At 37.1% G+C, this 26551-nt stretch overlaps 1 protein-coding gene across 3 annotated transcripts in view; it reads left to right on the top strand.

Moving 5' to 3' along the window:
- Positions 1-1155: 1155 nt before the first annotated feature.
- The window catches only part of LOC127423095 (citron rho-interacting kinase-like), a 138360-nt gene continuing 112964 nt past the window's right edge, over positions 1156-26551 (top strand). For all 3 annotated transcript variants that reach the window (XM_051667143.1, XM_051667150.1, XM_051667159.1), the window contains exons 1-9: positions 1156-1819; positions 2499-2599; positions 5388-5517; positions 5680-5855; positions 6173-6274; positions 18780-18922; positions 19266-19359; positions 20933-21115; positions 23737-23890. In XM_051667143.1, the coding sequence (XP_051523103.1) occupies positions 2501-2599; positions 5388-5517; positions 5680-5855; positions 6173-6274; positions 18780-18922; positions 19266-19359; positions 20933-21115; positions 23737-23890 (1081 nt within the window). In that variant the 5' untranslated portion in view covers positions 1156-1819; positions 2499-2500. The remainder of the gene's footprint in view (positions 1820-2498; positions 2600-5387; positions 5518-5679; positions 5856-6172; positions 6275-18779; positions 18923-19265; positions 19360-20932; positions 21116-23736; positions 23891-26551) is intronic.

A 26551-nucleotide genomic window follows, 5' to 3' on the forward strand; every position in this document is an offset into this window, starting at 1 on the left:
AGCAGTTATTGGAGCATAAAAGAGACATTTGTATTTGATGTCAGAAATCATATTTCACTTTGTGATTCTTTTGAAAATCTTTCAAATTGTGGTATTACTGCAACACAATAAACTATACAGCCACATTCCTGAGAATGAGAGCTTTTATTTGATATATGACTTGTCCATTTAGGTGCTATGTGAAGGACTTTTTTTATTTTTATATCTATCCCATTACCTCTAGGGGGCGCTAATTTGCGACGCGAATGTTTTGAGGCCTTGTTTTGTTATTTTAAGTAATATAAATGCAGAAGTGATGGTTATCTCTGAACAGCTCAGATTTTAAGCTTTCAAATGGTACCTCATATGCCTGACTTACGTATACGGGGACATTAACGTTTTAAGTGTAAACTTTTTTCACACTTTTTCATGATATAGCGCTGGCAGGTCTATAGAGTTTAAGGGGTTTAAAGGAATATTTCGGGTTCAATACAAGTTGGGTTCAATTAACAGCATTTGTGGCATAATATTGATTACCACAAAAAATTTATTTCGACTTGTTCCTCCTTTTCTTTAAAAAAAGCAAAAATCTGTGTTCCAGTGAGACACTTACAATGGAAGTCAATGGGGTCAGATTTTGGAGGGTTTAAAAACAGAAATGTGAAGTTTATAATTTTATAAAAGCACGTGCATTAATTCTTCTGCAAAAACTCATGTATTATTTGAGCTGTAAAGTTTTTTAAATTGTCGAGTTCACAGACGTTTTAGAGTTTACGGCGTTTCGTCGTCATGGCAACAAAGTTGTAAAATTTGATATCAATTTAAACAGAAAAGGTTATTAAATGATTTTATCACACTAATATCATGTTTACACACATATCCTTTATGTCTTGTTATATTTTGAAACAGTGAGTATTTTAACATTTACGGATTGACCCCATTGACTTCCATTGTAAGTGTCTCACTGGAACACAGATTTGTGCTTTTTTTTAAAGAAAAGGAGGGACGAGTCAAAATTAATTTTTGTGGTAATCTATATTACGCCACAAATACTGTCGATTGAGCTTAACTTGTATTGAACCCAGAATACTCCTTTAACTTTGACCTTTATAAACATTTTGAATATATATATATATATATATATATATATATATATATATATATATATATATATATATATATTTTAATGTTCTTTAATTTCATTCTTTAATCTTTTCTTTAACCTTTTGATGCATGAATCACTAAATCACACAAGAAATTATTTTTTTTAGATACTTCAAAACAAGAATATAATCATTCCCAATTTCAAAGTGATGTATTATGAAAGACATTGTAGAATAAGATGAGATAATTGAGATACTTGATACATCACTACTTCTGCTGGCATGTTTAATTATAAATAAAAAAACAATAGTTCAAAGTAATGCCTCACCCTGAATGCTTAAAAACATTTCAAGACGTGCACTGTAGTGGATTACATACATCAAAGGGTTAATTATTTTAAATACTTTATTTTTTCAAGCAAAAAAATTGCAGTCAAACTCTGTTTTCATGATGTATTGAAGGCCACTCATTAATAATTAATCAATATTCTAATACACATTGTGTGAGTAACATATTCAAATGATTTTACACGCTGCGGATGAGTATTGTGGGAGGTGCTTAGGCTCAAACTATATGACGCAATGCTTGGCGTGGACCAATGAGCTGTCGCGCAGAACGCGCAAAATTCAAAATTCATCAGGAAGTGAAGAGCGTTTCCTCACGCGCGCGTCTAATCCAGGAACATTTTAATAAACAGTTAATTTTTACACCTCACAGACACTCACATGAACATTTGGTAAGTGTATGTTTCGTTTTCTGTTACTTGTGATCAAAGTAGGCGGGGTGTGTTCTTTTAAACGGCACAGAATGAAGTGTGTTTACATTCACCCGATGGTCGTTACATTCATGTTGTTGCATGTGATTTTAGAAGTGAGCTCGTATTGTATTTTCTTCATAAGATGTTACAAGTGTTTAAATAAATATGTTATTTGCTGCCATCTGATCTGTTGTGACGTCTGTATTGATTAATGCATGGTTTGGTGTACTTGAGTGTCAGTGAAACTGTCAGTTTATATAAATGCACATTGATGTATAATTCAATTAATATTTTATTTTTATTGATGCATTTTTGTTATGTTGATCAGTAGATTTTTATATCAATAGATGCACATGTACACATATAGGTAATTTACAAATGCATATAAAATATGTACGAGAAAGTGTTATATATATATATATATATATATATATATATGTATGTATATTTTACAATTTCTAATCATTAACTTTTTATGCAGTTAATTTTAAATAGTCCTGTGGTGTGACAAATATGTGTATGTAGACTCTCAGTTAATATAAGGCCATGAAAACTGAATATATCATATAAAAATGATTGCAATGAAGTGTTGTTTAAACTATCATGTGCCTAATGCATATGCACATAATAATGTAACATGATCTTCTTTGTCCTGCAGTGATGTTGAAGTTTAAATATGGAGGTTACTGCAGTGTTAAAGATCTGTCTGCCCTCGACTCCATCACGAGCCGCTGCGCTCGACTCAATCAACTGTTGCAGGTAAACACGCTCATGTGGTTATCTCAATGTTTCTTAATCTAAACGTCTTGATCATTTGATTATTTTTCAATATAATGGCTTGTCTTGCCAGGTCATTGGTATGAGAATACATGCAACATGTCAACATATTTACTTAGTCCTTATTTATTTTTTTAATGCATGTTCCTCCTGGTCTTATTGTGAACGATAAGAACTCTAAAACGACTTACCTTTTCTGATGACATCACCAAGCCCTCTTATTTTCCATGCACTTGTAATACAGAGGCACTACATGGTCCGGTTAATTCCCCTTGGATAAAATCAAGTCCTGCCCTACATTGATCTCATTTATTATGCTTTTTCACTCAAAAATATGTCACATTACAAAAGTTAAATGTGTTGCGAATACATTGCATGTTAACTTTAAAGTGTGGTTACTGCAATAATATTAAACAACTCGCTGATAGATTTGAATTCAGATCCTCTATTATCACTTTAACCCTTAAATGTGTAATTTCACCAAACACTCTTACATATTCGGGTCTTTAGCGACCCGGTACGTATATCTATCACAAATGCATCTACAAAATGTCCAGATAGTGTCAAATTTTCCAAATATGTTTAAGACAATTAGAAAATAATAGAATAAAAAGTATTCTGATGTTTAATTTTTTACATCAAAGAGATGATGCAACAAATCTAGAATAGGATTCATTATTGTCACACTGAAATTTCATGAGACGCAACTGACTGTCAAACACATACTGAGCTATGCATAAATTACATTTAATATGTATTTTCTCAGCCACTAATTGAGTCTAAATAGACGCACAACTTCCACAATTTCAGTAGCACACCCAAATGACAAGTCATATCATAATGTTCATGTGTTAAACTTGCTATAGTTTACTTCCATGTTGCTTCTTTGTCAAACATCAATGTCAAATGTAAATCAAGTCAATCACTGAAACAACAGCGCCACCTTGAGTAAGAAATAACATGTATAATATGTATGTCTACACATGTGGAAGACTTATTCATTATTTAAATCAACGTGATATAGTATTTATTTGTATGAATATAGTACTCATTTATCTTGCAATAAACAAAGAAATAGATATCCGGTGATAGTAAACTTATACTGAAATAATAAAAAATAAAAAAATGTATGGAAGTGCAAAAAAACCCCCGACCCTATCCACTTTTGTGGCAATTTTGGCATTTTTTGGTGTCACACTATTCACAAGAGAGATATTGAGGAATACTAAAGAGGTGTGGGCACAACTCCAAAACATGGATGAGGTCCCGGGTCACTAAAGGGTTAATGCATATCTCATTTAAGGGTTAATGCATATCTCGAAAAAAGGTAAAAAATATTTATTTTTATAACTGCTTACTTACCAAAACTGTATAGGGTCAAGAAAGACCCAAGAAATGTAATTATGTTGCTTTTTTTGTGCTTCCATAAATCATATTTTCATGATCATTTGATATGTATGTAAATTTACTGTCAGAGGATATCTATTTCTTTGTTTATTATGAGATAAATGAGGAATAAATCATAAATAAATACTATATCATGTTGATTTTCGGTGTGACAATTATCTGTATTCCACATGCGTGAACATATACATAATAAACATGCTATTTCTTACTCAAGGTGGCGCTGTTGTTTCGGTGATTGACTTGATTTACATTTGACATTAATATTTGACGAAGCAGCAATGTGGAAGTGAACTATAGCAAGTTTAACACATCAACAGTGCTCGGTAGTAACAGATTACATATAACATGGACCATGTAATCAGATTACAAAAGCAAGTATTTGTAATTTGATTACATTGGAAATACTTATCAGATTAGTTACTTTTATGGATTACATGATTACTTATTAATCAGGCAAATTGTTCATAATTTATTGATCCCTCTTAGTCTTCTTTTTAAATAATTTTAATTGTAATTTGACAGACCTTATACTAGCCTCCAGCCATAAATACACTGAAGATGGATTCGTTTTAGTTTCGTGAATTGCTTTTCTACTTGGCTTCAAAAAAATTTACATAAATGCGATTTTGCGGTTCAGACTTTTTTTTTTTTGACGTTGATTCACGAATATAACTGGTCTGATCTGTTATCACACATGGAGGGCGTTTGAAATGCCAAAATGGCTTGAGCAAGAACATTTTTAGTGACTTTTTTATTTTTAAAACGTACTCAAAAAAATCATCAATTTTCATCCAATAAGTTTATTCTACTTAAATGCATCAATAAACAATAATTAGATCAGAAGTAATCCAAAAGTAATCCAAAACAATAAAATTACATTACAATGTAATCCAAGAGATTACAATACTAACTACATTTTTGGTAAAATAATTTGTAATCAGCGCTAGATTACAATTCAGAACCCAGCACTGCACATGTACTACTGAAATTATGTACGTCATGCATCTATTTAATCTCAATAAATGCCTGAGAAAATACAAATGTGTAGATTGTGTGTAGCTCAATATGTGTTGGACAGCCAGTTGCATCTCATGAAGTTTCAGTGTGGAAGTAATGAATCCTGTTTTATATTTGTTGCATCATCTCTTTGATATATTGATAATAGATCAGAATCAGTTCATAAGAGTCATTCGTTCAGGAAAACATCTTGAGAGTGTTTTGAAAATTTTGACACTATCTGGGCATTTTGTGGATCCATTTGTGATTGGTATGCGTGCTTGGTCGCTAAAGACCCAATGTATGTAATAATGTTCAATAATGTTTTAAGTGTTACTTCATAAAGCACATGCGTGTTGTTTTTCAGGGGAAGTGTTCCACAGGAGTGAATGGAGTGACCAGAGAAGGACTGATTGACGCTCTACTGGTGCTCTATCAGGAGTGCACATCGCCTGAACTCATGAAGATCAAACATGTGGCCAATTTTGTCAACAAATGTAAGTCCCGATCCAGACAACCGTAATTGAGACTTGCGTATCAATCAGACGGTCTCTTCCTGTCTAAGTTGCCACACTTTATGCTGGTAAATATTGGCTACACGAAACCATTCACTGTGATGTGATCACGTTGGTTTGTGACTTTGTGTTTGTGTATCTCAGATTGTGAAGTTGTGGCCGAAGTTCAGGAACTGCTTCCTGGTAAGAAGGATTTTGAAGTGAGGGGGGTCGTAGGACGAGGACACTTTTCTGAGGTGCAAGTGGTGAAGGAGAGAGCGACAGGAGACGTGTACGCCATGAAGGTCATGGAGAAAACCTGCCTACGATCTCAAGACCAGGTCGGTCACTGCTACATCTGCCTGGGCTATATTAGATTGGATAAAGAGTTACTTCATGCAAAAATGATCATTCTGTCATCATTTATTCACCCTTAAATCTGTATTAAGGCTGGTAGCTAGAAAGTTGTTGATTCAAACCCTGCAAAGAATCCATGAACTATTACCATAACTATTGTCACTGTAGTAAGTGTAATCTCTTTGGATAAAAGTGTTAACTAAATGACTAGTTAGGAGCAGATTGCATGAATGCCCTTCACAGGATGTTGCATTCTCTGATGTTTAGTTCTTCTCACACATCTGATTTTATTCCTCTGTAGATGTCATTCTTTGAGGAGGAAAGAACCATCCTGGCCCTGAACTCCAGTCCGTGGATTCCTCAGCTCCAGCATGCTTTCCAAGACCACGATTATGTCTATCTGGTGAGTGACCTGCTCAACTCAGAGTTCAAGCTTTCACAGGTAATATTAGGGCAAATGCAAGTTTGAAGAACGTCCAAAACTCATGGCATTAGTTGAGTCAGAAGTTGACATGTCGGGCTGCTCAAACAGAAAGAGCAATGTTTTAAAAGCACCACAAAGCCACAGTGTTTACGCGTGTCAAGAAGTCAAACTATCAATGGATTACTTGTACACTACCAGTAAAAAGTAAGTTCTTCATGATCTTGAAAGCCTTTTGTCTGCTTAACCTCTTAACCTCTTCATATTTTATTCCACTAGATGGCAGGAAGAACTAGAAAAAATAATTTTTCCTCTATCACCTTCCATCACAAAATGCCGATCTGAAATGTAGGTGGTGCTCTAACACACTTTGGCCCTCACAGATGTGCTCGTCCATAGACATTCAGTCTAATTTTCAGTTCAAGCACCACCCTCATTATTTCATTGAATATCTCGGCCTCTGAGTGGACTACAAGCTCAATCTAGGTGTCATTAGACAGCTGAGATCCTTTTGCGATGATGTATAACATTTTATCATCAGTAGTAGATAACATATATTTCCCATGATTAGTTTAGCATGGTTTTCCTGCTGGATGGCATATTTTGTTCTGGATATCTAAGATATAACATTGGATTATTCACGCAAGCAAGCTCACAGACAAGTAAATAATGGCTTATATTTTAGAGAACTTCCTAAGGTAAAAGCAGATATAAAGTTGTTAGTTATTTAATGCTTACATCAGAAGTTATCGGAGCATAAACGAGACGTTTGTATTTGAAGACTTACAGAAATCATATTTCACTTTGTGATTCTTTTGAAAATATTTCAAACGGTGTTATTAGTGCATTAAAATAAATTGTACACTCACGTTCCTGAGAATGAGAGCTTTTGTTTGATATATGACTTGTCTATTTAGGTGCTATATTAACCCTTGTGCGTCAATTTAAAAAAGTTACTCAGAGGCCCTTGGTGGACAAAAATGTCCACATCAACAAACTGCCATAATAATAGTATATAATAATATTATTTTCCACTTTCAATGAATTAATTTTTTTAACGAACATCAGTCCTGATCATAACTACCAAATATTCATTCATTTTCAGGATTTTAACCCTTTAAATGCCAGTGTGTTTACATAATGCCACTGTTGTTTTTTTTACACACACGCACACACATTTCTCAATACACACATACAAAACACACTCTGACATCCATACCAACACACACACACATTTTTAGCTGCATCATTTATTCAGCTGTCCTGCAGTGCTCTATAATACAGCAAACAGAGAATAGGGGAAAAGCATGTATTTGCTCCATAGGCTAAACATGAGAAAAATGGCGCCATCTGGTGGAAAATATTTAAATTTTTAATATTGAAGCCAGGGCTCCAGAATGAAAGGATAGTTTCATAGAATTCATGATTTTATGCTTTAATGACACTGGGATCAAATATTGCAGTTTTAATGGGTTTCAATGGGGACATTTTTGTCCTGAAGGTCCTGAGTGTAACTATTTTGTGTACACAGTGTATTATAGATGTATTATAGGAACTGAGGTTGAAATATCAAAATTCCCCCCAAAATACACACCTTTGGCAAAATGTATGCCGTTGGCATTAACACAGCCAAAATGATCGAAAAAACAAAAATGAAAAAGACAAAAATGTACAGAAGGTCGCACAAGGGCTAAAGACTTTATTATTCATATTAATATTTCTACCACATAACCACTAGGTGGCGCTTATTTGCGACACGGATGTTTAAAGGCCTTATTTTGTTATTTTAAGTAACATAAATGCAGAAGTGATGGTTATCTCTGAAAAGTTCAGTTTCTAAGCTTTCAGATGATACCTCATATGCCTGACTTATGTTTATGGGGACTTGAGCATTTTAAGCGTAAACATTTTTCGTGATAGAGCGCCCCCCACAGAGCTGAAGAGGTTAAAGGGGTCATGACATGAGGAATCACATTTTCCTTGATCTTTTGAACATATAATGCGACCTCCTTCAAAATGGTTTAAAAATCCATTACAGGATTACAAGAGAGCTTACATTTGTTTAATAAAATATGACTATTTGTGTTATTTCTTAGTTTTGATTATTTATTATAATTCTAAAATGTCGAAAATAATAATAATGACTGCGTAAGTATGTCCAAATTTTTGAATAGTTGTGTTTTTGATTCTGCACATGAAACTGGGATGGGAGAAAGTATTTTAACATGCAAAAAAAAATGACACACTTCACCTTTAAGAAGATGTTATTGTGAAAAGCATGAGCTCATGGTCGTGATTGGTACCATGATGCTTCTTTTGTCTGTCTGCCTGATGGATGTTTGTGATGATCGCATACAGCGAGTGTTTATGGTCACTGTTTTCTTGTCCTGCCCGGAAAAAACCCATCTGTGTCTTTCGTCTGAAGAGAGGTGACAGACCGGCAGACGAACACTTAAATTGCAGTTTTGAAATGACAGTTTTTCCTGTACAGAGAGAAAGTGAGCACTCTAATTTTACACCGTATATTAACCAGACAGGATGCAAACAATTCTCCTGTTTACACTGAAAGCAAACATTTCACCTGACACGACAAATTAGAACATATTTAGTGGTGTTTTCTAAGGCAATCATCACTGTTGATCATAATTAGGGTTAAGATTGAATAGTGTGAAACATGGAACAAGATAACCAAAAATTAGAGATGGGAGTCGTAAATTCCAATTGCTCGTACCGATTCCAGTTTCTTATCCGTTAATGATTCTTTTTGTCGTTTTGAGTAAGAGATATTTAAACATCATAAATGCAATTCTTATGGTGTGTTTTATATTGTGTTTCAAGCTATAGATTCAAAAGAACCAGTTCATAAGAGTCATTCGTTTAGGAATCGGACTGCACTGGTCACGCTGTGTGTTTCAAGCTATAGATTCAAAAGAACCAGTTCATAAGAGTCATTCGTTCAGGAATCGGACTACACTGGTCACACTGTGTGTTTCACACTGTAAATTCAAAAGAACCAATTCATAAGAGTCATTAGTTCAGGAATCGGACTACACTGGTCGCGCTGTGTGTTTCAAGCTATAGATTCAAAAGAACCAGTTCATAAGAGTTATTCGTTCGGGAATCGGACTACACTGGTCATGCTGTGTGTTTCACACTGTAAATTCAAAAGAACCGGTTCATAAGAGTCATTCGTTCGGGAATCGGACTACACTTGTCACGCTGTGTGTTTCACGCTGTAGATTCAAAAGAACCGGTTCATAAGAGTCATTCGTTCGGGAATCGGACTACACTGGTCACGCTGTGTGTTTCACACTGTAAATTCAAAAGAACCGGTTCATAAGAGTCATTCGTTCGGGAATCGGACTACACTTGTCACGCTGTGTGTTTCACGCTGTAGATTCAAAAGAACCGGTTCATAAGAGTCATTCGTTCGGGAATCGGACTACACTGGTCACACTGTGTGTTTCACACTGTAAATTCAAAAGAACCAGTTCATAAGAGTCATTCATTTGGGAATCGAACTACACTGGTCACGCTGTGTGTTTCACACTGTAAATTCAAAAGAACCAGTTCATAAGAGTCATTAGTTCAGGAATCGGACTACACTGGTCGCGCTGTGTGTTTCAAGCTATAGATTCAAAAGAACCAGTTCATAAGAGTCATTCGTTCGGGAATCGGACTACACTGGTCGAGCTGTGTGTTTCACACTGTAAATTCAAAAGAACCAGTTCATAAGAGTCATTAGTTCGGGAATCGGACTACACTGGTCATGCTGTGTGTTTCACACTGTAAATTCAAAAGAACCGGTTCATAAGAGTCATTCGTTCGGGAATCGGACTACACTGGTCACACTGTGTGTTTCACACTGTAAATTCAAAAGAACCAGTTCATAAGAGTCATTTGATCAGGAATCGGACTACACTGGTCACACTGTGTGTTTCACACTGTAAATTCAAAAGAACCAGTTCATAAGAGTCATTCGTTCGGGAATCGGACTACACTGGTCACGCTGTGTGTTTCACACTGTAAATTCAAGAGAACCAGTTCATAAGAGTCATTCGTTCAGGAATCGGACTACACTGGTCACACTGTGTGTTTCACACTGTAAATTCAAAAGAACCAGTTCATAAGAGTCATTCGTTCGGGAATCGGACTACACTGGTCACGCTGTGTTTCAAGCTATAGATTCAAAAGAACTGGTTCATAAGAGTCATTCTTTCAGGAATCGGACTACACTGGTCACGCTGTGTGTTTCACACTGTAGATTCAAAAGAACCGGTTCATAAGAGTCATTCGTTCAGGAATCGGACTACACTGGTCACGCTGTGTTTCACGCTGTAGATTCAAAAGAACCAGTTCATAAGAGTCATTCGTTCGGGAATCGGACTACACTGGTCGCGCTGTGTGTTTCACGCTGTAGATTCAAAAGAACCGGTTCATAAGAGTCATTCGTTCGGGAATCGGACTACACTGGTCACACTGTGTGTTTCAAGCTATAGATTTAAAAGAACCAGTTCATAAGAGTCATTCATTCAGGAATCGGACTACACTGGTCACGCTGTGTTTCAAGCTATAGATTCAAAAGAACTGGTTCATAAGAGTCATTCGTTCAGGAATCGGACTACACTGGTCGCGCTGTGTGTTTCACACTGTAGATTCAAAAGAACCGGTTCATAAGAGTCATTCGTTCAGGAATCGGACTACACTGGTCACGCTGTGTGTTTCACGCTGTAGATTCAAAAGAACCGGTTCATAAGAGTCATTCGTTCGGGAATCGGACTACACTGGTCACGCTGTGTGTTTCACGCTGTAGATTCAAAAGAACCAGTTCATAAGAGTCACTCATTCGGGAATCAGATTAGCAATGTCTGATTCAATGTTTGGAATTGTAAAAACCAATAATTAAAATAACATTGCCAGTTTGGCACCCAGAATTAAGGGGCGGTCTCAGTACACTTTGCGCTCCATTCACTCTCATTCAAATGCATTCGAATACAGCAGACCGGGAACGCAAGCTCATGCGAAGAAATTTCGTATTATACTGCGTACCAAAGTTCAAGCTTGGTGAACTCTGAACCTTCAATTCGTAAGACAAGAGGACGCGCAACCAATAGGAGACGGAAACGTCACACGCTGACCTCTTGGCTCAGTTCAAAGGATAAATATTTCAAAGCTGCGAGATTTATTGTTGCAGGGAAGTGAGTAGACAATATATTTTAACATTTTTAATATAATATTATTTGTTTTTTTGTGATCTATTATTTACTTACACCAGAAGTTCTCCCGTGTGACATCATATCCTGGTCCGTTACGTTATACGAAAAAATCTGAGAGGGGTCTGTCTTCGTCCTGCAAGACTAAAGGACACACATACTTCCCGTTACGGCCCCTCCAAATAACCAGCGAAATCCTGAAGTCTTGGAACAGTTGGATGCCACATTCATACACTGTTTGTTGTGTTTATTTGTAGTCCTGCAACAACTATAAACACCTATCCATAACTCTAAACCTAACCATAACCACAAAGATTTATAGCTTACCGGACAAAACAGAACAGATAAACATTTATCTTACCATTGATATCTTTCTTTATTATTGAACAAGCAGAAGTTATACAAACACCTTCAGGAATACACTTGAAAAATGTTGCATGCTCAATGCCTATTGTGACCGCCCCTTTACATTAGAGGTCCAATGCCTCACTTATTATAAATCAGTGCACACGTGTGTTTTACAGTGTTGCACTGGCTCAGGACTGATGCACAGATGTAATTAGTTGCAGTATTGGTGGGTGTGGTGGAGGTTTCCCCCTTTATGAGGGCAAATGTACAGAGTAACCCAAGAGACGATTTTCTATTTCTGCCTCTGCCTTCGTTGAGAAGCCCCCGGCAAAGGAGAGGAGAAAATCCGTAATCCATCTTTGCCCGAGTGTTGTGCTGAAATGACCCTCACTGTCTTGTTGCTAGGAAACGTGGGCTAGAATTCCACGCTTGCCGTTGAAATCCCAGCGGCATTGCTTTCCATTCATGTTCTTGTGCGAGTGTATTTGTATGGGCGTGTGTGTGTGTGTGCACGTGTTTGTGCTCTGTGTGTTTACATACCCCACCTGGGGGCAAATCGCATCTGGAGCGTGTGAGGAGCCTATTTGGGTTTTAACCCTTGTGTGTCAATATAAAAAAGTTACTCAGAGGTCCTTCGAGGACAAAAATGTCCACGTCAAAAAACTGCCATAATAATCTTATATATTAATATTATTTTCCACTTTCAGTGAGTTAATTAGTTAATTTTAGCCAACATCAGTCCTGATCATAACTACCAAATATTCATTCGTTTTTAGGATTTTAACCCTTTAAATGCAAGTTTGTTTACATAATGCCACTGTTGTTTTTTACACACACACACACATTTCTCATTACACACATACAAAACACACTCTGACATCCATACCAACACACACACACACACACACACAATTTTATCTGCATCATTTATTCAGTTGTCCTGCAGTGCTCTATGATACAGCAAACAGAAAATAGGGGAAAAGCTTGTATTTGCTCCATAGGCTAAACATGAGAAAAATGGCACCATCTGGTGGAAAATATTATAAATGTACATTTTGAAGCCAGGGCTCCGGAATGAAAGCATAATATCATAGAATTCATGATTTTATGCTTTAATGGCACTGGGATTGAATAATGCAGTTTTAATGGGTTTCAATGGGGACATTTTTGCCCTGAAGGTCCTGAGTGTAACTATTTTGTGTACACAGTGTATTATAGATGTATTATAGGAACTGAGGTTGAAATATCAGAATTCCCCCAAAATACACACCTTTGGCAAAATGTATGCCTGTTGGCATTAACAGCCAAAATGATTGAAAAAACAAAAATGTCCCGAAGGTTGCACAGAAAGGGGGTGTATGGCAGTTTCTGGTGAAGAATGCAGTCGAGAGTGATAATCGATAATGACGCTGCAGACACTGTGCATCATGAACTAACAGTATTTTTTAGACTAATCCTAGTTAATGTTAATTTATCAAAATACTACTGTTCATTATCTTTTCCATCTTTTTAATATTAAAAATGTTCTAGTATGTGTTGAAATGAACAAGTACTGTGAAAATATCGTTTATTGTTAATGTTAATGAATGCAACCTGACAATAATTTTCAGTGATACTGAAATTATAATTATACAGTTGTTTTATGCATAAAAGTGTGTTTCTTCAGCTTCAGGCTCTTTTAGGATTGCGGACTAGAAAGTAAATTCTCGTTAAAGCATTTTTCACTGCCTCAATAGTTTATTTAAAAATGTTTTATTTATTTTTTTGTCTACTAAAAGTGTCCAGCAGTGCATGTCACAGATGTCATGAAAATTCCCCCCACAGTGTCATTTCCAGCACATCTCAAATTTAATGACCACTTGAATGTCTGAAATCTGCCTGTTAAACCTTACAATGAAAACTTCCTACGCATGTAATAGAGTCTGGATTTTTTCCTGCTTTTAGAAAGCCTGAGTGAGTATATCTATATCAGACATTAGCTCAGCTTTTGTGGCAAACAGATCAAGCTGAATGTAAACAAGTTCACTGAAACTGAGGTAAGGCACATACATGCATTGCGAACATTGAGTGGCAAAGACAGAATGTATGACTATAAAGAGCACGTCAATATGGGCATTTAGACTCTTTTTTTTTAAGGTCCAAAAAAGAGGATGTCTGAGGAAAAGGATGTGTAGTCACCCTACATATAACAAGCAGAAATTGCGGCTTTTCCTGCTTGCATTACAACTTGTGGACAGTTTTGTCACATCCCTTGGTAAACATTGTGCTGTGAAACATTGTGACGTTGAAACGGCAGCGGAATTGGCTATCAGTCATTGACGCCCCTTGGCGGTTGGGGAAAAACTAATATGATCGCTTGAACGCAATCCAGATACAATATATATATATATATATATATATATATATATATGTATATGTATATATTTATACTGTATATACAGTATATATCAGTGGTCACAATGTAAAATCATAATTGTCCTAAAAATAGGCTTGTATGTATATGCCTGTAAGGCTATATATGTATGTGTGTGTGTGTGTGTATATATATATATATATATATATGGGCCCTATTTTAAGAGTGCTAAGCGCAGCACTATGCAAATAATCATAAGCATAAAGTCAGTGTGCATGGCCGTGAAGTTTTGGTATTTTCGTGCAAGCATGCACTAAGTCTAGGCGCAAGTGGGTTTGGTGAAATTGCAAGTGCAGGTTAATTCTGAGGTTCTTCTCCGGCACCGTCTGTGTCATATTATATAGTCCACTCTCTGTCAAGCACCAGTGATGTAAACAAAGACAGCACATTCATAAGAAGTTGGTAGTGTAAATGGACTGTATGCAATGAATTAAAAGAATAGAAATATTGACTTGCGTTCTTTTGTGCATTAACTGCGCCCTTGTTGATTGTCAGACGCGTTGCCTTTCCGGCTGCCTTTTTTTGCCTTTCCCCACTTTTCGAGGCCTGGGAGGGAGACAAGGGGAGGGAAAAGGGGAGAGGCGGAACGACAGTGAGTGTGGAGACGACAGAGAGAGAGAGAGAGAGAGAAAATTGCTCGCCGGTTCCCAGACACGCCATCGCCTGGTCCTCGATCACTCTTCCACCCTCTGGTGGATGACAGCCACTCCTCCCCAGGCGGACAGCAGTGAGTCCTCCAGCCCCTGGCAGATGGAACGCCCCTCCGCGTTCTGGCGGCTGGTAGCGAGCCCCTCCTCTCCTCGCCGGATGCGGCCGTTCCTCCGCATCCAGGCGGCCGGCAGCGACTCCTCCGTCCCCCGGCAGACAGCCGCGGCTGCTCCTTTGGGCGGACGGCAGTGGCGAGGACTCCACGACAGCGCATCTCTCCTCCTTCCCTGGTTTCAGCACCAATGTAACAGGGTTTAAAGTGGGCAAGGAGGCGGCGGGAACCGGCTGAACAGTCAAAATAAAGTTTAATGAAAACATAAACACACAGCAGCTGCGTGTGGCTCTCTCTCTCCCCCTAACTGCCGCATCCGGCTCGGCCTTATCCCTCTCCTCGCCTGATTAGCACGATTGGGAGCCGGACGTGCGCACTCATGGCCCGGCCCCGCCCTCCTCCTCGTCACAATGTCATAAATACAATTTTAAATTAAAAAACATAATAATAACTGAAAAATAAACCATGACTTCTAGAAAGTCTAACACAAATCTAATACATTTTAGTTTTTGTAAAACGGCTACAACAGCGATTATCAGGAACATAATTTGATGTTTTGTACTTTCAGAGTTTGGACATGAACTTTATTACCACCTGCAATTACAGGAACTGAATTTAGACTTGAGATGAGATGTGCCTCTGAAACATCATAGAGTAATGTCCTATTTCTCAGGGAAATAGCCAAATGCACTTTGCACTAATAAGAATTACACTCCCACTCACGCCCACTTGCATGTAAATTTTGCTTAGAATTGGTGCTTTCACAAAAATGGGATAAAAGAGCACACAGTCGTCGTGCTGCGCTTAACGTTGCCACAAAATTAGCCCTATATAGTAACATTGTAGTATCATTATTGAGATTCACCCATTTGCATTTTCTCTTCACGTTTCACGTGGTTGCGTGTGGTCTTGTATAATCCATAGGGATTTTTGCCATTTTATCTTAATGATCATTTTCTTTGCGTCTCCTTTTGATTTTCCAGTAAATCACCCGGGCTGTTTTGCCCTCTTATCTGCATAAACATTTCTTATTGATGTATTAGTCAAACTAGACTCTCGCTGATTGCTCATTTACCGCTGCTGTAAACTACTAAATAATGAACCGTTTACATTTGGATCTATTTATTCTCGAGCTGGAGTTATAATGTTTGGATGATCGTTCGTACATCAGAAAGCTCTCAGTTTAAATGTTGGATAAGTGTTGTAGATGTTCAGGTCTTTTATATAGTAGTTAAGTGTCTCCTGAGGCGTCGTTTAAGGCTCACGTCTCATTTGCATTACATTTACTTTATAAATGAAGAATACAGCAAAAGCAATTCATCCTAAGGAGGCAGTAACTTGAGAAGTCCTGCAAAACAAAGTTTCAAATTGCTCAATGAAGTACAAGTAGAGGAAGGTGAGAGACAGAAGTAAAACAATGGAGTGAGATTTTATTTTTTAGGAAGAAAGAAGACATTTAGCGCATTAGTAGCTGTGATCAAGTGAAATAACATCGCATCATACCACTTTTGTCTGCGCCATTCATACCTGTTCACACCTGTGTCCTTTCGTTCTGACAGATCTGTGCCTCATTCTGCTTTTTCTGTCAGTATTCACTGATGCGACAATTTGTTAATTGTCTGTTTAGAATGAAATTGGTGTAATCGATTGTGGATGTGTGATTAAGATGAGTTCTTGCTAATTAAACCCATATGATTTGGTGATCAGTCTCTGTGGACCAGATGAGATGAAGATGTGCTGTTTTTGGCTAATGTGCAGTAATTGGTTCATTTATAAGTGATTATTATGTGATGTCATGTTGCAAGATCTGCAGTACACCTGATGCTTTGGATTTGAGGTGAAGAGTTTTATGTCAAGAATCAGAGATGGAGGGGGTCTGGGTAGCTTATCGAGTATTGACGCTGACTACCACCCCTGGAGTCACGAGTTTGAATCCAGGGCGTGCTGAGTGACTCCAGCCAGGTCTCCTGAGCAACCAAATTGGCCCGGTTGCTAGGGAGGGTAGAGTCACATGGGGTAACCTCCTCGTGGTCACTATAATGTGGTTCTCGCTCTCGGTGGGGCACATGGTGAGTTGTGCGTGGATGCCGCGGAGAATAGCGTGAAACCTCCACGCGCGTTACGTCTCTGCGGTAACGCGCTCAACAAGTCACGTGATAAGATGCGTGGATTGATGGTCTCAGACGCGGAGGCAACTGAGATTCGTCCTCCGCCACCCGGATTGAGGTGAGTCACTACGCCACCACGAGGACTTAGAGCGCATTGGGAATCGGGCATTCCAAATTGGGGAGAAAATGGAAGAAAGAAATAAAAGAATCAGAGATGAAAATCCTGGACTCAAAATTTGACTTCGTCTCAAGCAGTTGACTTACTCAAAGAATTGGACTCCATGTTAGTGACTTGCTGAAAAATCTCTCCATGTAAGCAGCGGTTTTATGAAATATATGGGGTTTTCTTCAACTTCGGGCACTTTCATGTCCCAGTTGTTGATTTTTAATTAAAACAAACAGATTTGAACTTTTTGTTATATGAAGGTCTCATTCAGTAGCGGCTTGTGTGGCAGATCAAGGTTTTTATTTATTTATTTATTTTTACATTATTAAACTCATTCAACTCATTATCCAATCACAAACGCAGCGACACAATATGTGGTGTACTTGCATTATTCCACCACAAGGCGGCACCCTAAGAACATAATGTTGATTCTTATATTCTAAATAAGATTGATCTTAAAATGATGACTTGTTGCAGATCAAAATCTAAATCAGAATGTTATTTTATAATGTTAATTGTTGTTGAACAACCCCAGAGAGGAGAGGGAAAGAAACAGAACTATCTACATGCCATTTATACGTTTCCACAGTACTAAAAAACGAAATTATTTATAATGATAATAATGTTTTAAATCACAGAAAGTTTCAAGGGCCAAGGCTTTCTGACATACAGTTTGTCATCATACAAAACATACAATGTTTTATCACCTACCCTTATCTTTTGATTGATAAACTATTTTTTATGTCTGGCTTTTCAAGCTGTTTGATGGTCTTGAATTTGCAATAGAAACGACACGCTGTTACACACACATTTATTGATAGTGCTCGCCATGTTCGCAATCATAATAATACTAAAGTTACCTTTGGTTTGGCACTACGTTTATGGGCAGATTAATTTCTGTCTCAATGGGTCTCAATGAGGGCTCGTTGCAGTACCATATTTGACCACAGATTTCCATTGGATACACAGAGGGGCGCTGTGGAGTTCAGGAGAGCAGCAGACTCTCTGCTCCACATGCTTGTATTGAGACGCTTTCAGCTACTTTACGACTTAAAAACAGGATAAAACTTATACTAGGCCTGCTTTTCAATACATATGCCAGCATTCTGAGCACATTTACAGGCAAACAGATGACATTATTGGCAGTTTATAGTATGGATCTATGTTTTCAAGTGGATGAATATTTAGGCGACTCTGCCCTACCTGCCCATATAGACGAGCCGCGCCTGGTCTCATTAAAATTGACTTGAAAAATGTTCACCAGGCCTTCATTATTTATTGTTGGTACTTATAAACAGAAACCATTTCAGTCGTTATTGTGTGAACATGATTTCTATGAATTTTTAAAAAATGACGACTTTCCCACTGTTTTTGTCCCTAATAAAGTTTGTTCAATTGTTAGCCAAGTGGACAAAAGTGTCTGTGAAGAGCATGCATGAGATGAAATATGAAAAATCTGTTTGTGTTTATTTTAAACAGGTCATGGAGTATATGCCTGGCGGTGATCTCATGACCTTGATGAACAGATATGAAGATCAGTTTGATGAGTCTATGGCTCAGTTTTATCTCGCAGAGCTCGTACAGGCCATTCACACCGTACATCAGATGGGATACGTTCACAGGTACAAGAGTTCTCATTCAATCTTAATAGACATTAATGCAAACTTTGTACAGAGAGATTTTGATGTGTACTAGAATGTTAAAGTAAATTCAAATCTTTTACAAATAAGGCCATGTCTACACGAATCTGCTTTTGTTTGAAAAAGCATCGATTCCTTTACGTTTACACCTCTCATCCTCACTGGAACGGCACTGAAATCCGGAGACTTGAAAACGCTCTCCGTGAACATACTTTACAAAACAGTGACATTATGAAACTAAAAACTGAGTTTTCAAACGTAAGAACGATTATGTTTTCTCCCCAGTGAGTTTACTGATGGTTTTAATTCAATCTTGTTTCTGCAGAGACATTAAACCGGAGAATGTTCTGATCGACCGCACGGGTCACATTAAACTGGCGGATTTTGGGTCAGCTGCCAGACTGAACGCTAACAGAACGGTAACGAGTGTGATTTTGTCATTGGAATGTTACGTTATTCAGAGATGAATCGCTGATCTTTGCAAGAAAGCTAGTTAATGTTCAACCATTATTTGCTATTGATTGAAATGTCTGCAAATTGGTTGCAATTAGGGATGCACAATTATTATTATTTTATTACTTTTCTCCCCAATTTGGAATGCCCAATTCCCAATGTTCTCTAAGTCCTCGTGGTGGCGTAGTGACTCGCCTCAATCCGGGTGGCGGAGGACGAATCTCAGTTGCCTCCACGTCTGAGACCGTCAATCTGCGCATCTTATCACGTGGCTTGTTGAGCGCGTTACCGCGGAGACATAGCGCATGTGGAGGCTCATGCTATTCTCCGCGGCATCCACGCACAACTCACCACTCGCCCCACCGAGAGCAAGAACCACATTATAGCGACCACGAAGAGGTTACCCCATGTGACTCTACCCTCCCTAGCAACCGGGCCAATTTGGTTGCTTAGGAGACCCCAGGGGTGGTAGTCAGCGTCAATACTCACTGAGCTACCCATGCCCCTAAGGATGCACAATTATAGACACAATTTAAACCATCAGTATATTGTTATTAGCATGAAAACGCAGATATGAAACGCAGATGGTTGATTTATTTAGTAAAATTAGAAACACAGAATGTTAATACTCTGTGAATGCACATGCGCAATCCAGAAATAATAATAGCTACAATATGTAGAAGGGTTGGCACTCCTAAGAACATGTAATATTTAATTTTTATTCTTTCTTGTTCTCACGTTAATGTGGAAAAACTGCCATAAACGGACGTGACAGTTGTGAAAACGACACTTACCTATAGGCTACATGATTGATGGAAAACATCTGAAACACTTTGAAACTGCAGACTTTGACTTCTGAGACATCGGTATGATATCCATTAATGCTGCATGATTGATTGAATTAAGATTGAAATCGCAAGATGGCCTTGCGCTATTACTAAACCTTAAAATGCTGTGTTTCTTCAGTCAACACTGTGCGAGCAAGCGGCGCCCTCTAGCGGTCTGAATGGTGTTATCTATTGTCCATTATACCACTATAATACAGAATTTAAAAGGGGTTTTGTTCATTTGGTGAACATTTTTTTTTTTTTCGTTTTTCCATGATGTGGTTAACATTTCCGTGGAACTGCTCAACATATGCTTAATTTGTAATATTCTATCATATACAGCACATACATGTAAAATGTGAGTTACATTTGAACTGCAAAAACAGAAGTGCACAAATGTGCAAAATAACCTCAATCCTCATGTTATCATATTTAGTAATTTTTTTAATCTTTTTATTTTCTATTTGTCTTTCATTGTGGCTCTCTTAAACAGTGTTCAACAGATCCAGTGTTCAATGGAAATTATTTATTGCAAAAACAGTAAAAAAAAAAAAAATGTGTACCTCCTTTGTTATTTTGTTAAAATCAGTATCGGCCAACAAGTTTCATATTAGTGTATCCCTAGTTGCAATGCCATTCCATGTTGTCTTTAAACATTGATGTAGGTTTTTGATGAGGATTAACTGAATTGCATAGTCCTAATGTTGTGCAGGTGTCGTGCTCCAAACTCCCAGTGGGCACTCTGTCCGCATTGAACGAAGGAACGGCTTGCAGCTACGGTCCTGAGAGTGACTGGTGGTCTCTGGGCGTCATTGCTTATGAAATGATCTACATGAAGTCACCCTTCACTGATGGCACCTCAGCAAAAACCATCAACAACATCATGAACTTTCAGGTGAGAATGGAAGTTTCTGTTGATGTTACGGCATTTATGAAGGGTCATTCCATTTTGAAAATAGACCTTGAATCACTTTTATTTCTCTCTACTGATTCCTTAGGCAACATACATTATGTATGCACTGTAGTTTCATCACAGAACCAATGAAAGAATCTTGTTGTACTGTTGAAATCAAGATTGAGTTGGGAAGTTTGATTCATTTCTGCCCATCTTTTTTTTTTTTTTTTACCTGCGTTTCAATGAAGCAGTTCAAAACCATTTCAACAATTCATTTGCATCACCAACTCAAAAATGTTCACAGAAATTTCTGTCTGGCATTTGACTGCTTTAAAATGTTTTAGTGCAAATATATGTAGGTTACAATTGTAGTCTATTACAATATATTGTTAAATTGGTGCATATATATATATATTTATATGTATGAAAATGATTAATTCCTCCATGTGTGAGTGAAAAACGTTCTGGTAAACATGCCTTGATTTAAAAAAAAAAAAAAAAACTTTAATTCTAGAAGTTCTTACATTAAATTGAATTAGAAGTCGGCCAGTATACCAGTTTTATGATATATCGGCGGTGATAGTTTTGGCACTATCGGTTATCGGCAAAAACCAAAGCCGATAGTTGCTGATAGTTTTTTGTAGAAGTCAACCGATATATCGGTTTTACAGCTTAATCAAAGCCGATAGTTGCTGATAGTTTTTTGTAGAAGTCAACCGATATATCGGTTTTACAGCTTAATCAAAGCCGATAGTTGCTGATAGTTTTTTGTAGAAGTCAACCGATTTATCGGTTTTACAGCTTAATCAAAGCCGATAGTTGCTGATAGTTTTTTGTAGAAATCAACCGATATATCGGTTTTACAGCTTAATCAAAGCCGATAGTTGCTGATAGTTTTTTGAAGAAGTCAACCGATATATCGGTTTTACAGATTAATCAAAGCCAATAGTTGCTGATAGTTTTTTTGTAGAAGTCAACCGATATATCGGTTTTACAGATTAATCAAAGCCGATAGTTGCTGATAGTTTTTTGTAGAAATCAACCGATATATCGGTTTTACAGCTTAATCAAAGCCGATAGTTGCTGATAGTTTTTTGAAGAAGTCAACCGATATATCGGTTTTACAGATTAATCAAAGCCAATAGTTGCTGATAGTTTTTTGTAGCGGTCAACCAATATATCGGTTTTACAGATTAATCAGCGCCAATATTTGCGTTTTAAACTATCGGCTATCGAAAAAATCTATTCCGATAGTTTCTAAAAGTTTTTATTTTATTTAATTCCTCTATGGCTGGCACTGGAGGGTTCTACAGTTGGAACTGCTTGGTTTTACAGTATAATATATTTTATTTAACAATGTGCCCTCTCATGAATATCACATTTATTTTCCAGATTTCATATTTATTTTAATGGGCTTTTATGTTTCTTTTGTACATAACTTCTTCATAATGCAGGAAGCTTGGACAGAAGTTTATTTTTTCAGCACAAAGAAAAGTTGTAAAACTTCATAGTCAAAAAATGTCAAATAGGAAACAGGCTGCAAACAGTACTACATACCTTGGTGTTTCTCTGGTAATGTTTTAAATCTGCTTCTGAAGTGTCCATCTCTCTGCATAGTTTTCGTTCATACTATGGATTTTAAAAACTATTGGCAGATTAATCGGCTATCAGCCTGTTTTCCCACCTTAGTTATCATATCGGCAAAACCCACTATCGGTCGACCTCTAGTTTTTTGGGGTATGTGAGGACGAGTTCTTTCAATTAGTCAACCTCCCACTTAGACTTTGGTGAATGTTTAGTGCTACTTTAAGTGGTGCTGTTTTAGTGCATTTTTTTATCTTTATACTGTGGAAGGCTTTGTTTGCAAAATATTAATAAAGCATTATATTGGTGCATATTGTTTTGTTTTCTTTCCTAAGTTGGAAATAAATGCATTTTGACTGGTTAAGAAGTATGCTTAGAGTCAAATTTCAGCACTTTCAAAATGTGTGATTAATTGCAATTAACTAAGAAAAATTATATGATTAATCGACTTTCAAAACTAATTGTAATACATTGTAGATGATTGTAAAAGTGTATGTTTAGTTTCCCTTATGTGTTTGTGTGAGCTGGAGCACAGATCTTTCAAAATAACAGTCCTGGTGTATTTCAGACTTTTTTATAGTTAAAAGTGCATTATGGACCAAATCTTATTATTTTGTTCTGGTTATTATTGATATTTTGGTTGCACAATAAACATTTATACAATAAACTTTAATGAGTTTGTATTAATTTTAGACTCTTGTTGCATTTATGCCTATCATAGTAAGGAAAGACTAAGAAAATGTTTTAACATTCAATAAGTCAATTATAAAAACTATCAGCGATTAATCGATTATCGGCTATTTCCATCAGCTTAGTTACCGGTTTCAGCCAAATCCACTATCGGTCGACCTCAGTATCAATGGCTGCTTGATTGAAATTATGGCTCATTCATAAAAAATAAAAAAAATCAACCTTTTCTAAGTAAATTAAAATATTGTCAAAAGGCTGAAAGATATCAAGATATAATTACCTACCAATATCACCCAGCCCTACACACAATCAAATTGGGTTTAATTGTGTTTGTGTTTTGTTCTCAGCGTTATCTGAAGTTCCCAGAGGAACCGAAAGCCAGCGCTCAGTTTGTGGATCTGCTCCAGAGTTTGTTATGTGGATCTCAGGAGTGTCTGGGATACGAGGGTTTACGCTCTCATCCGTTCTTCTCCTCCATTGATTGGACCAACCTGAGACATGGTAAGACGCTCTACCACCACCTTCAGAAAGTGTAACTGTACTATTCTACAAACAAGCACAATAAAGCAGTTCACTGCTGTCAGAAGCTTTATCAATGTTTTTTACAGGAATTTCTCCATGTATCTGTAATTACAGATTAGTTAACAGACTTGTTTCTATTTCTGTAACCTTTAAAGTGATTAATTCTTCTGTGTGGATTTGTTATCATGTGCTGTAATGTGTCTCCATGCACAGATTGCTGTGCAGATTGAACTTGCGGTTTTAAGTTAAACACTAAGACTCTGAATTAATTTGTTAATTAAGCTTATGGCACAAAGCTGAGAGCTACTTCAATATCCACTTTAAGACTTTAGGATTGTGTTAGGTTGAAGTGGACACCATGGCCAAACTCTTATGTCATGGTATGAGTCATTTTATATAGTGGTTTTAATTGTTGCTGGAAATTCCACAGAAAATGGTGTATATATTAAATAACTATGTTCTAATGCAAATGATTGGATTATACAGTGTGTTAAATACTTTACAAATGAAAGGTATTTCATCTCATTTTGATTTGAACTTGATAGATGCTAAGCAAAAGTTAAGATTTTTCATAACAAATAAGTCTGACATCAGTGCATCTTCACATTATGGAACATTTGACATACACCCCCTGGTTGTTCCTTGTTTTGACTTGTTTTGGATTTAATAACTGGTCGAACCTCAAGCAAGCATTTCCGGTATCTGCGGATTAGACCTGCACAACGTTCAGAAGGAATTCTGGATCATTCTTCCTTGCAGAACTGCTTCAGCTCAGACATATCCTTAGGATGTCTGGTGTGAACGGCTCTCTTGAGGTCATTCCACAGCATCTCTATTGGGTTAAGGTCTGGGCTCTGACTGGGACACTCCAAAGAGTGGATTTTCTTCATGGTGTCCTGCCATGAACACCACGCCTGTTTAATGTTTTCCGTATAGTAGACTCATAAACAGAGATGTTAACCAGTTCCAGTGATTTCTTCAAGACTTTATCTGTCACTCTAGGACTCTTTTTAACCTCATTGAGCATTCTGCGGTGTGCCCTTTGAGTTATCTTGGCTGGACGGCCACTTCTAGTGAGAGTACCTATAGTACTAAATCATCTCCATTTATAGACAGTTTGTCTAACTGTGGACAGATGAATATCTAAGCTATTCCAGATAACTTTGTAACCCTTTCCAGCTTTATGCAAAGCAACAATTCTTGATTGTAGGTCTTCTGAGATCTCTTTTGTGAGGCATGGTCCACGTCAGCAGATGCTTCTTGTGAATAGCAAACTCAAAATGTTTGAGTGCTTTTTATAAGTCAAAGTAGCACTAACCCACACCTCCAATCTCATTTCATTAATTAGATGCCAGGTTTGCCAACTCCTGACACTAATTAGCTTTTGTTCACATCATTAGCCTAGGGGTTCACATACTTTTTCCAACCTACACTGTGAATGTTTGATTGATGTATTCGATATGAATAAGAACAATATAATATTTTGTTACATTGGGAATTGGGAATTTTGCATGCATGTACTGCATGGAACACATTTTTGATAACAAACTGTGCTTACAGGAACATAAAGATCAACTATACATTAACACACATACACAGCACACACACAATCTGGATGCCAGTCGATTCTGTGGAATTAATCAGATTAAAGAGTGTGCAGGTGTTCCTACTGAGAAAAGATCTTGAGTAGTCACACGGCCAAACCGTAATGAGATCAAACAAATTACACACACACACACACACACTGTAGGACAGTGATTCCTATAAGATTTCGTTTTTGCAGCAGGGGGCCCTGACACCCTCCACCCCACATGCATAAAAACATGCTTAACATTAACCGACACCAAATTCTTCCAACTTTGTTTTCTTTTTCAAGTAAAAAATAATTTATTACAATGAAAAATTCAGTTGCGGGTGTCATCTTTACCTATATTGTCATATAAACAAACAGTGAGTAATGACAGCATTGCTTTCAAAAAGTAAACATGCAATTGTTTTAATTAGGTGTTTAATTACAGCAGTTTTAAAATTAAAATGTAGTTCTATAAATGTAAATTGTGTATGCTCCTTGACTTCGTGACAAACCATGCCCAGTGCCACTGATGTCGTATGTCACACTTAAAACCCCTGGTATTGGTTGGCGAGATGCTGGCCCCGCCTTAATGCAATGACTGACAGGTAATGAGGTAAACATGTTAATGCAATGGCATCGGAATACATTTTCAAATTCATATAAAGTGGATGAGGACGTGATTATCATGTAAATGCAATCAGCTTGGAAAGCATTTTCAATTCCACATTGACTTTTGCTACATCCATCCAGTGGCATTAATGAAAATGCAATTTCAGATTGTCTTAATTGTGAGTGTAAATGCATTTAAGGAAAATTACATTCATTTCGCCACAATTTCACAATCCCTTAACAATCACTCTATTTGGGTAATTCAGTTTTCATTTTGCAAGTCATAATGCATTCAAATGAGTTTTTAATTCAAATGTTAAAACTAGGGTAGGAAATGGCAAATGCAAATTACATTACTGAATTAAAATTTTCATTTTGCACCAAACGTTGCACTGACTACTGTTATTTCTTGTTATCGGACTTTGTCATGCATTTGCTATAAATACAAAAAAACCCTT

This window comes from Myxocyprinus asiaticus, chromosome 3 (assembly GCF_019703515.2).
Source record: "Myxocyprinus asiaticus isolate MX2 ecotype Aquarium Trade chromosome 3, UBuf_Myxa_2, whole genome shotgun sequence".
Classification (NCBI taxonomy): domain Eukaryota; kingdom Metazoa; phylum Chordata; class Actinopteri; order Cypriniformes; family Catostomidae; genus Myxocyprinus; species Myxocyprinus asiaticus.